The 12,718-nt window shown below is 38.2% G+C and overlaps 2 protein-coding genes across 2 annotated transcripts; one reads left to right on the top strand and one right to left on the bottom strand.

The window, feature by feature from the left end:
* Window positions 1–195: 195 nt before the first annotated feature.
* LOC125488805 (SWI/SNF complex subunit SMARCC2-like) lies at window positions 196–12,580 on the top strand. The gene is made up of 6 exons (XM_048622290.1): window positions 196–439; window positions 609–728; window positions 9,435–9,548; window positions 11,314–11,482; window positions 11,961–12,058; window positions 12,197–12,580. The coding sequence occupies exons 1-6, from the start codon at window positions 323–325 to the stop codon at window positions 12,578–12,580; spliced, it is 1,002 nt and encodes a 333-aa protein (XP_048478247.1). The 5' UTR covers window positions 196–322.
* Window positions 1,389–5,359, bottom strand: LOC105396482 (regucalcin). The gene is made up of 7 exons (XM_038106742.2): window positions 5,053–5,359; window positions 4,290–4,425; window positions 3,649–3,852; window positions 2,766–2,857; window positions 2,252–2,375; window positions 1,806–1,918; window positions 1,389–1,661 (listed from the first exon to the last, which is right to left on the bottom strand). The coding sequence occupies exons 1-7, from the start codon at window positions 5,134–5,136 to the stop codon at window positions 1,413–1,415; spliced, it is 1,002 nt and encodes a 333-aa protein (XP_037962670.2). The 5' UTR covers window positions 5,137–5,359; the 3' UTR covers window positions 1,389–1,412.
* Window positions 12,581–12,718: the final 138 nt, after the last annotated feature.

Here is a 12,718-nt window from a genome sequence, read left to right as displayed (position 1 = left end):
TTCAATGAAATTGAATGAATGAACGAATGTGTACTAAACTAACTGAGTTTTTAAAGTGTTGCCATAACAAAAATAAATAAATTCTATGCTACTCAACAACAGATGGCGCTGTCCAATGAAATATGAAAAACCGGTACGTTTTCAATACAGACAACACTATTCACACAGAGTAAAATTATTAAAAAAAATAAAAAAATGGTCTGTGAATAAAAAGACGCCGTGTTGTTGACGGACTCTTTTTTGATACAAATTTAGATTTTTCCGATTTAGCTTACTTTTTTCCAGTTACAGTGATCAGAAGTCTGCGAATTACTCTTTAATTATGGCTACTATAGGGCCAAAAAAGGACGGGGCTCCAAATGTGGAGTATTTTCAGTCACCGGAGTCGCTAGCACAGTTCGACCAAATCAGGGTTTGGTTACAAAAGAATTGTAAAAAGGTTAGTGTTTTCGAATTAATAGCCGCCACCACAATCTGTTAAGATTCCCTGTACGTTACCAATAACTTCGTATTAATATCCTCAACATTTACTTACGTTAGTTACCATTATCGTTTATTACCATTTGTCATCAACTTACGATTAAACCGGTTGTTTCCTTACTCTACAGCATGTCCAGACGGACCCGCCGACCAAGGACGGTCTGGCTCAGCTCGTCATCCAGCTCATCCAGTATCAGGAGAACAAACTGGGGAAGAATGCTTCAGACCCTCCATTCCTGCGCCTACCGGTAAGTGTTGCACACACAGAGCAGCAAGTAGGTAACAGGGCCGTTTTGGTTGTACATACCTAATAGTTTTTCTAGTTTTTCCAATTGAATAATAAGAATACAAGGACAGTGCAATCTGATAAAAAGCATATATTAACCGTTTGTGAGTTAAGCTAGTAGAATTTGTCTCTTATTCATTGGCATTGGATACCTATATCTTTGATCATAGCAGACCATTTTCATTCTCGGTGAAGTGGTGTTCTGCCATCTTAAAAGAGCTAGATTTTGTTTTTGTGTTAGGTCAGTTATATTTGGTAATTAGTTTAGCCGTCCTACTACCAAGAGTGAGATCTTTCCACAAGTCTAATAATTTAGCCAGTAAAATTTTAAAATACTAAATTATTAGAACAATTTAGGCATTATGAAAATCTGGGTGAGTAAATGAGTGTGGTTTGCCTAAGACAGCTGGTTGAGGATTAATTCTTGTGGTGTTCCTTGGTAGAGGCCATGTCCAGCGTTGGATATAAATCCTGTAAAGAGGTTTATTTCAAACAGTTATATTCTGTTTTAAATGTATACTATTTATTCTTTAATCTTAGGACAAATATTATTTATTATAATAATTAATACAGTAGCAGTTTAACCTTAACATAATCTAAATAATAAATTACAGTATAGCACAGAACAAATAACTAAAATAATACTTTAATAACGCTCTGCACCAGGGAACACAAATTGGTTCTCAGGATAGCCCTTAGCCCCCGTGCCTTGTATAGCAAACAACGACCCAGCCTCGGGCTGCTGAGCCAGCTGCGTGGCACTGAGGCCCACTCGGCTGGTGGTGATGTAGAGAATGGACAGTTCAGGTCCACCAAACATGACAGAGGTCACCTTCGATGCAGGTATCTTGTGCTGCTCAATCAGTTTACCGGACACAGAATTCACTTTAATAACCTGAAAATTAAATTGTTGAAAAGTTTAGCAGGTCTCCATTATAAGTTTTTTATGATGCTAGGTATATTAGGTTCATCATAATTTAATAAAATCAAATTAGAATTAGGTACTATGACTTAAGGGAAAAGGAAAAAGTGAAAATACCTTTCCTCCATTGAAGCAAGCGATCCAAAGATTCCCATCTGTGTCTATGGTCATGCCATCAGGTAGTCCAGTCACATTGTTACTTTCGAAACTGAATATCGTTCTTCTGTTGCCTGTGAAGAATACATTTTATGGGATTATAATTATGTTTAGACACCTACACTATCTCTATAAAATTCTTCTAAAAATTTTGTAATTACTAAGTTTCTTGTCAACCAAAACCTTAATTAATTCCCCCTATCTCTCTCTCACACCATTAAACATCCCGATGTTTATAAAAAGTAAACCCAAAAGTACCTAGTAGTAATTATTATTATTATTACTGTCGGCTGCCGACGGCGGCTTAACACTGAATTAAAATTGTTTAGCTAACATTGCACAGATCCTATACAACAAATACAGATGCAACCATCTTTTCTCATCGCATCTGAAGCAAGACAACTCACGTATCATGCCGGTGTCGAGGTCGAAGTCGAACACGTCGATGTTCCGCGTGGGCGTGTCGATGTAGAACATGTACTTGTTGCTGCGGGTCCAAGCCAGCCCGTTGGACACGCTCACCGGACGCACCTGCAGGGTAGCGTTGTATCCACTTGAGCAAGCTCAGGCGAATGAGCGGCTCATTTGGCCGAGCCGCTCAAGTGGCAAAAGTGGGGTCATATTAGGTTACGCTTAACTCTATTTAGTTCTTTATATAAGGAAAAAGTGCCTTTTGCCTCCTGGCGCCACCGATTTACAACAACCTGTAATCATCAACTGCTGCTGGTGCTGGACATAGGCAACACTTAGTCATTTTTCCTAGTGTGTAATATCGTCGATCCAACGGATATACAGCTTTAAAGCTCCTGAGTGCACTATGTAAAGAGTTCAGCTCAAGTTGCTGTGCAGGATCGCTTCATTGTAAGGTAACCGATATAACTCTTGAAATGAAATAACAATAGGTCATCATCATTACATTACCTTGACCTCCGGGTCGGCGTGATTGTCCTGGTCCACCATGTACAGCGCGCCCTGGTCGGGGTCCACGTCCTTCTCCTCCTTGCCCATCGTCCCTGGAAGTAGATAGGGTTTTATTGTCTTATATTGTAGAAAACGATCGCGAATATTAATGTTCCCGTGCACTTTCTGGAGTAGAACTTTCAGGATTAAATACTCGCGATCGTGTTTGTCGGCGTCTGTGATGTCATTAGACTAGAGCACTAGACAGAGCAATGGGCGCTCATGTCACTGGTCACAGATTTTGGTTCTTACTGCGAACTTTGACCGGTTGTATAGTTGTAACAGGTGTACAATATTTACATTAGAACATGCAACCGTAATGGGATAGATTGCGTGCGTGCTAAATGGGTGCAGCTTATTTCTGTCAAAACAAACTAAAATAATATTATGTAATTGGTTAATTGAATATTAGATACATTTGATTACAATCATCAGTTTTTATAAATATGAATTTGAATCACTGTACACGGTAGGATCATTAATGCATAGATTAAACTACTTATTATTTTTTGCACAGTTTACTAGTTTCGATAATTATTTAATTAACAGTGCCCCAGTTATAATTAAAATTACTGTGAATAATTAAGCCCTAGCTAAATGTATTAAATTTTCGTGCTGCATATAAATCAACGTAACTAACTTTCATTGTACCGGCTATTTTCATCAATCGCATCGCATGCCGCGATTTTCAAAAAAAACTGGGGTGGACGAAATTTCGATTTACTCCCTAATGGAGTATCAACAGTACCTTACTTCCTTACTAATAATTCCCCAAGATGACAAACCCTACCCCAACCCCAAGATTTATCATCGACACACAAAAAAGAACATCACAAAGACTCACCGACCCACAGCCGCCCCCTCGCGTCCGCCTTCCCGTCATTGCACCTGTTATCAGGCAGCCCCAGGTCCATCACTCCGAGCAGCCTCAGGGCTCCGTCGTCCACAAAGGTCTTCCACCGCACGAGGTAGAGCTCCGTACGGACGCATAGGACGAGGTAGCCGGGGCTGTCTTTCACGCTCACTACCGGTGTTACTGGGCCGTAGCCTGGGGAGCGAAAGAGTATATGTATAAATAATAACAAGCAAGATAAAAAAGACTTGTGAAAACATCCGCTACCGCTTTTCAGTGCCCAGTCATTAATTTGTATAATAAAATTATGTGTTTCTCTGCTTAGATAAGTAACCGATAGTGATTGGATTAGGAATGCCGCATACAGAGTATTTATTGCGTGATTTATGAGTTGAACTAATAATTACATTATTGCCACTGCAGCCGTCCAGCCGTAGTATCGATCTGTCCAGTTTATGGATCTTCTGTAGTTAAAAACTACAGAACACTACTAGTTATGAAGCCCAGTATAGCTGTACTCACTGATGCTCCTAGTATTGTTGTCCCTTGATGTCAACCCAGTAGAGGCAGCTCTCCCTATCACCCGTGGGTCGTATGTAGCTAGACATAGAGCTCAGTATAGCTCAACTTACCGATGCTCCTAGTAGTGACGTTGCCAGTAGACCCATCAAGGCGGTGCACCTGCTGTCCCTTGATGTCGACCCAGTACAGCGAGCTCTCTGTAGGGGACCAGTGCGGGCCCTCGTAGTGTACGCCGGGGCCGTGGATCTACAGACAAAGCACTTGAATATACTGGATGTTTTGAATTTCCAAAATCGTAGAACAGTTGTTCCGAATGACCCCCTTAGGGCCTTTCCGGCTTACTATACCAAATTTGCAACACTCTACCATACTTATTTAAAAATTGCTGCGTGATTGCTGCTCTTTAAAATGACAGGGAAAAGGTACTGGAAGAGGTATCTGCCATAAAGAAGCTGAACTCTCCATAAGTCCATAGGAGCTTTCTGGTTATTTTTAAGGATCTTTAAACATTACCTCACAAAGCACTATCAGTATAATACAAAATAAGTTCACGTCCAAGGCAAGTTATTTAATATGTAAAGCTTTTCTTTATAAGTTCGGGGTATATAGTCATAGGTATCGAAGCTTGGATTACCTAGCTGAAAATTTATCATTGAAGCCAGTAGGAAAAAAGTAAACAATATAGCGACTGAATAAAATATTAACTGAATTCAGTAAAATATTTGATACAACTTTCACACACACTTCAAAAAGCCTGACTTGTTATGTCACGAAGTTGCAAATCTAAAGTTCATACAATAATATCACAAAGTACTACCGAAAGTACTCACACGCACATTCCACTTATCACAAATAAACCTAAAATAAACTCACTTTTTTTATAAGTGGCGAATTCGACCCATACGCCGAATGACACAAAGCCACAACCACCAATACCAGTTTAGTTGATATCAACATTTCGCAATTATTTACATACAAATTAAGTATAAAAGGCCGCACGTCAGTCAGTGACTGCGGTTGGCCGATCACTGTTGCGACTTCGAAATGTCGTACTCCAATTGCGAGATACGATCATTGATATAGAATCGACGTTACGTCATAAATAAAGCCTTTGGCTTCCTCTTTGCTTGTGGTAGACTGACGTCGAATTTACCTACACTGAACAGGGTTCAGTTGGCGTCAACGGCGTCAAAACTAGAAAGAGATCACACTTATGTTTATCATATATTATTGTAGAAATACACCGCTTGTCTTATTGAAATCAAGATAAGCGAGATTATTTCAATGTCTTCCGAAGATGTTGTGTTTTAAGATATCTGAAAACCATTGAAATTATTGCATATAGATTAGAATAATAGTAAAATTTTATAGATAGATAGATAGATAGAATATTCTTTATTTGTACACAAGAACAGATTATACAAAGCTTATACTATTATATTATTATACTGAATGCATATTTAGTGATCATGGTACATAAACAGTAATACTCATATCCCATATTACGGTAAATAGGTGGTTGGATACTATGAAACTAGAAGTCCATATTTGAGTTTTCAGGCTTGATTTTTTTAATGCTCGTAGCTTAGTGCAACTCTTTATTTTTTTCCTGCGGCATAATGTCATCTTCTCTACCTTATCCTTAGATGATCTTCTATGAATATAATTAGTTAAATAAACATGACAAAGACGCGATTAATGATAGGCTTGAATTCTATGATTGATAATCGTCGTTGCGGGAGAGAATGTATTGTGGTAGGCTCTTCGGGTCAAGGCATCCACCGTGATCTTTGACTATCGAGATTCAAGATCTAAATAGTTACGACTTTGCATAAACATATAATGCTAAATACTTGTTTTATACAGGATGTCCCAAAAGTCAACGTCATCCCTTAAAGGGCTGATAGGTCAGCTCATGAGAGGCCAGAATATCACAATATGACCTTAGTAAAAACTCGATAATTTTCGAGATATTGACACTTTTATAAATTTGCTGAAAATCGACACCTTGGATCAGTTTTTTGCGTGCCGCCTTTACAAAAATCCATATTGTTAGAATTTGTTTGGTGTTGCATCACCCTGTATAGCCCTGCTATTGATCGCAGTAAAAAAAATATCGAGTAATGCTGTATGTTTAAAAAAAACACGGTTTTCAAAGTCATAAAAGGTTATCGTATTTTTTTATAAACAACTTTGACTCTACATACTGTAAAAAAAATACACCACGCAAACCTGGCACCTTATTTGAAAAGATTGCTCATTTAATGCAGTTTCCAAAATGGTATGAAACGATGCTATTGTTTCAATTAACAAAAAAGTTATTGCTATTTTAGTACAAAACAACCTCGATGTAAAATTGTTTGAAGGAAATTTATCTGACTCAATTTATTAAGGGTAAGTCATGTTGGAATGAGTAAAAGAAAAATAGGTGGTGTGGCCGGGTGTGGGAAAACAGACAACGTTGTCACAGAATTTTAAAAAACGCATTTTGAGTATCTTTCTCGAGAAAAGTGGACTATAGCAACTCCACATTCCCCATAAATGTAGCACATGGTAACGTACATTCCTGAGTAGTGCTAATGTGTGATGTTGTACAAGTAAAACGCTTACACGTGTACATTGCACACCCACAGTATCCAAAAAAGGGACAGATCAGTTTGTCATTAACATTACCTCTAATTACTTGTTATTTATTTTAAAGTTATTGTTAAACAAAACCAAACTCTCAAAATTATGATTATGAATGAGAATGAGTATAATTTTTTGCTGATTATGTACTTAATATAATAATGTGGTGTTATAATTTTGAGAAATAAAAATAAATGTCAATAAATGTATGTTTTTTTTAAATAAGGTGTAAAAACCCCAAAATATGTTTTATAAGAGTTTGGTAAGTTTTTTCTTAGCTATTTTTGCGTCATCTATGTTGCCACGGCTGACCCCACCACCTATTTTACTTTTACTCATTCCAACATGACTTACCCTTAATAAATTCAGTCAGATAAATTTCCTTCAAACAATTTTACATCGAGGTTGTTTTGTACTAAAATAGCAATAACTTTTTTGTTAATTGAAACAATAGCATCGTTTCATACCATTTTGGAAACTGCATTAAATGAGCAATCTTTTCAAATAAGGTGCCAGGTTTGCGTGGTGTATTTTTTTTACAGTATGTAGAGTCAAAGTTGTTTATAAAAAAATACGATAACCTTTTATGACTTTGAAAACCGTGTTTTTTTTAAACATACAGCATTACTCGATATTTTTTTTACTGCGATCAATATCAGGGCTATACAGGTGATGCAACACCAAACAAATTCTAACAATATGGATTTTTGTAAAGGCGGCACGCAAAAAACTGATCCAAGGTGTCGATTTTCAGCAAATTTATAAAAGTGTCAATATCTCGAAAATTATCGAGTTTTTACTAAGGTCATATTGTGATATTCTGGTCTCTCATGAGCTGACCTATCAGCCCTTTAAGGGATGACGTTGACTTTTGGGACACCCTGTATAGTATTTTGATAATAATCTCTCAGTACAAGTAGGTTGTACTTAGGTTCAAGCAAACTCAATGTGACAATCTTAATTAAATATATTATTATCCTTATTTCTTATAAAATCATGCCAGGGGTGGATGTTTTTATGAGGTTTTTACTCTTTCTGAGTTGCTAAATGCAATGAAAATTACAAATGTATCCCATAGGTATGATATGGACCTGACCATATCCTCGTGGAGAAATTAGTTATGGTTATTAATATACCATTTCTAATAATAACTTATGAATGTAGAGGTTACAGGCATAAGGGTGATTAATTACCAAGTCGTAATAAAAAAACTTAAGCACTAGTTCCTCACTTTTAGAGGCCAATTTTAATTATCCCCACATTTGAATAAGTGTATAGGTAGATCCATTGTTTTTGACTTTATTATGCCCTTATTGCCAGTGGATAAGAGTTAATTTGGTACCGTCACGGATGATAGCACTTCATGGTGAGTGATTCTATCTGATTGGCAAAGGGAAGTTGTTTAGATTAGTAAACGACATTAGCGAATTTTGCAAATGGTAAAAAAGTAATGCTAAACTGTAAAGTAGTTCGCGTAATTAAAGTATCTACCTTCTTTAGTTTCGGTTAGCTTCGCTGTAATGTTATTCTGAACTAGCTTAAATAAAATAATAATAAATAAATAAATAGTCATTTATTTCAGGTAATGCAGTACCCATATTGTCTTAAAACTAGCTATGACAGCAATAGAGCAATTTTTTTTCATTTCGTTTCAATATTCGGTGCAAGTCACTCTATGTCTCGTAACATACAACCTCTTTATTTTCAGAAACATCTTTTCAGGAAATAAATTATCTTTAACATGTGCAGAAATAAATATATTTATAATACATCTTACTAATTATGTATCTGCTCTTTTGTGGATTAGTGTCTCACCTTTATAACATTACCGTCTTATTTGGTTATCTAATGGTTAATTTCGCACTTGCTAATGGGCTATTCAATTAATATCAACGTCCCATACAGTGTCTGTATTAGGTTGACATCGTGATGTCATGATGAACTCTGCAAAAATATATATCTTAATATTGTTCATCTGTATCATTTTTCAAATACATAATAAGTACTTCTTCAATGCTGTTTTGTCGATAGCGTCAAGTGGATTTATCTTAAAATGATAAGTAGATATACTTTTATGGGAAAATATGTTTGAAATCATGATAAGTATCTTACGTAGTTATGTTTACCATGAAATAACGCACCATGTCCCAAAAGCCTACTATAAAGTTCTAAAGCACTATGCCTCGGCCGGAATCTCTACATCTCTGGCGTGCGAAGCGAGCTTACCTGAATGGGTTACCACCGCTGCCAGCCTGCCAGCCTCTCTGTTATATTTTGTCACTATAACCCCCTCATTGCCCACAGATGCAGCCTATTGCTGAGTTGTACAAAGGAAATTTAAGCTAATGTCGCAATGCACCTCTGCCTACCCCGCAAGGGAGTACATTAGTACAAGGCGTGAGTGCGTGTTTTTTTTTTGTCGTCATTAAATCTATGTCTGTCTCTTTTTCTTCATATACTGTCAAAGCAAGGCAGCAATATACACGTAATGCCCACATTAGCTTAAAATTCCTTTGTGCAAATCTGAATATGATGCATATTTGGTCACTATAACCCCTTGGGTCGTGATGCAATCATGATGATAACCCCTTGCTTATTTGGTGACTATAACCCCCTGTCTGTTGCAGATGCGCGTGTTCATGGACATGAAGCCGGGCGGCGCGCTGTGCACGGCGCTCGCCACCATGTTCCGCTTCAAGGCGGAGCAGCGCTGGCGCAAGTTCGACTTCCAGGTCGGTAAGGTACCGTGTCGCACCCGCAAGCACCGCCCGCCCGCCCACCGCCCCGCCGCCCGGTTTGTTGTGGGGCTGCAACTTTTGTTAGATTTTTTTAAAGAGTTTTTTGTATGAATTGTTTCAAATTACGAATGATGAGTCTATCGGTTGACTGGATTGTGGCGTCCCCAAAGTGGGTAACAAGAGAATTATATACACTGATATGCCCAATTTTTTAATACACTTTTTTGTAGAAATAGTTTTAAATTATGAATGATCAGTCTATAGATTGACTGGATAGTGGCGTACCCGTAGAGGGTAACAAGAGAATTGCCACATAATTTGTAAAATCGCTCACTAGATACCCATTTTATGCCCGATATGTTAAATTCGTCCTCAAAATGTTCAATTACGAATGATCAGGCTATCGATTGACTGCTGGATTGTGGCGTACCTGTAGAGGGTAACAAGAGTATTTATCAAATAATTTGTATAAACACTCATTAGATATGCCCGTTTTCTTAGTTTCGTCCATTGAATATAACATCTGGATTAAGCCAACGCTCACGAAAAATGGGCCTACGCCACTAATGAAAATAAAGCGTAAGTGTATATTATTTATTGGGTTACATAAATAGCCTTTTGAAATGTAACGTATTGTGCCAATTTTAGCAATACCCACTACTAGTTTGTTTTAGTTTTCTAAACAGAACCATAATAAGTTGCAGCCTCACGAAAATCATGCTAGTCTAACCGCACGACAAGATGTAATGTACAGTCAATAATTACAATTAACAAAGGTTTTACACATGTAGCTAGTTCAAAAGCATTCCTATATCTTTCTTTTACTTTATTTATAGCGTATTACATATTTCTGAGATGATGATGCATTTCTATGGGTTTGTTAAAAGGGAAAAAGTAAATGAGCACTACTTTTCTGAATTTAATTGATTTAATGGTAAAGATTTTGGGCGTAATATTATTTATATACTTAAAGATTTCTTCACAGAGGACCCAATAAAAGGTTGATGTAGCACCACCATAAAATGTAAGGTTTCAAGGACCATCTTTTCTATGCACTCTTCTCGTTTGGAATTTAAATTGTAAATAAAAACCTTTCTTATTATTTAACCTTACACCGGTTGGCACTATACACGTTTTTATCTTAGTAATTTTAGCACACTTGTGTGGATTTTTTAAGCATTTCATAAAAGACCCATCCCATTATTTCATGCTGGGTTCCATTTGAATATGTGTGTTTTATGTGGGACTTAATGCTAAAAGCCATTTTTGTGTAATCGTCAATAACAAATGTGTGTGATAGTCACTAATTAACAGGATGTGATCGTTTATTTGTATAATTAACCAGTTTTGTTGTCTGCATGGTGAAATAACCCTTTGTGTCACAATTAACATGTAATTAGAGCAAGTAGCGACTAAAATTATTTGAAGATATTATATTCTCCTTACTCAATTCATGCAGTTAAACATCTTATATCTTTTGTTACCGAAATTGAACTAAACTCAATAAAAAAAATGCCCTGGAAAGAATTTTAAATTAAATATGCAACTTCTACCTGCCAATATGTAAACGAGGCTTCAAGAAATCACTATTTACATTTACGATAAATATGAGTGAAAAAAAACTACCACATTATCGAAATACCACAATCATCACTCTTAATACAACAAATAATCAAACGAAACCGACACACATAAATCCATCTCACTCCAACCTGATACTAACGACCACTCTCTCCTCTCTCCCTCCCACCCCGCCCCTCTATTACAGAACCCGTCGCGCAAAGACCTCAACGTGCAAATGATGATGGAAATAGAGACCGCCCTGCTTCAAGCTGACGCTATGAAGTTCCCTATCGTCTTCATTCGGCCGGATGTCGACAAGGCCACGGCGAATAAAGTCAAGGACATCATTGAGAACCATCACGGGGAGATTTGCGGTTAGTAGTAGATTACTTTTAATTGGAGAAAACATTTGTATAAATATGCTTTCGAATTTGCATGATAGTGATATTATGGTTTTGTATTTGAGTTGGTGATGATGGTTATCGAAATGTGAATTGTAAATTAAGTTTAAGGCAGGTAATAAAATACTGGCTAATGTTGTGTACAGAAGTAGAAATAATAATAAAAAGGTCTTTCTGGCTGAATCCCGACAGCGGCCGTCTGCCAGCGGCAATCTACTCCAACAAACTCATTAAGATTGGCGGTGTAGAATATTCCAATATTAAACTTCAAACTTTCTACGAGTTTTGCGCCTACCAACACATTAGCCGAAAACTTTTCTTCTTGTAGAACAAAAGTTTCGCTAATTTCCAAATCTTGTAGAACAAAAGTTGTTCAGAATGACCCCCTGAGACACCGCCTTTCGGCTTGGTATACCCTTTTTGCAACACCCTGTATACATTAACATTCCAGACGAAGAAGACGACGCGACGCACATAATCTACCCCGCCGTGGACCCTCTAGAGGAGGAATACGCGCGGCCCGTGTTCCGGCGCGGCTCGCACGTGCTGGTGCACTGGTACTACATGCCCGACAGCCACGACTCGTGGCTGCAGGCCGACCTGCCCGTGAGTACACTCTTGATACTGTGTACCCGTGAGTACAATCTACCCTATGGAGGAGTGTTCCGGCGCGGCTCGCACGTGCTGGTGCACTGGTACTACATGCCCGACAGCCACGACTCGTGGCTGCAGGCCGACCTGCCCGTGAGTACACTCTTGATACTGTGTACCCGTGAGTACAATCTACCCTATGGAGGAGTGTTCCGGCGCGGCTCGCACGTGCTGGTGCACTGGTACTACATGCCCGACAGCCACGACTCGTGGCTGCAGGCCGACCTGCCCGTGAGTACACTCTTGATACTGTGTACCCGTGAGTACAATCTACCCTATGGAGGAGTGTTCCGGCGCGGCTCGCACGTGCTGGTGCACTGGTACTACATGCCCGACAGCCACGACTCGTGGCTGCAGGCCGACCTGCCCGTGAGTACACTCTTGATACTGTGTACCCGTGAGTACAATCTTCATTGTTAGGGTAATAATGGTGATTGTCAAATACAAGCCACTGCTAACGAGCGGAATAACAGAATGTTGACAGTTTTTTGTGCCAGCTTATTTTGGCTTGTTGAAGGTCGTCGGTTTCACGCTAAATTGGTAAATGGAGGATACAAA

This window comes from Plutella xylostella, chromosome 7 (assembly GCF_932276165.1).
Source record: "Plutella xylostella chromosome 7, ilPluXylo3.1, whole genome shotgun sequence".
NCBI classification, from domain to species: Eukaryota; Metazoa; Arthropoda; class Insecta; order Lepidoptera; family Plutellidae; genus Plutella; species Plutella xylostella.
The sequence above is the reverse complement of the archived record's forward strand: the minus strand, read 5'-3'. Positions and strand labels throughout refer to the sequence as shown.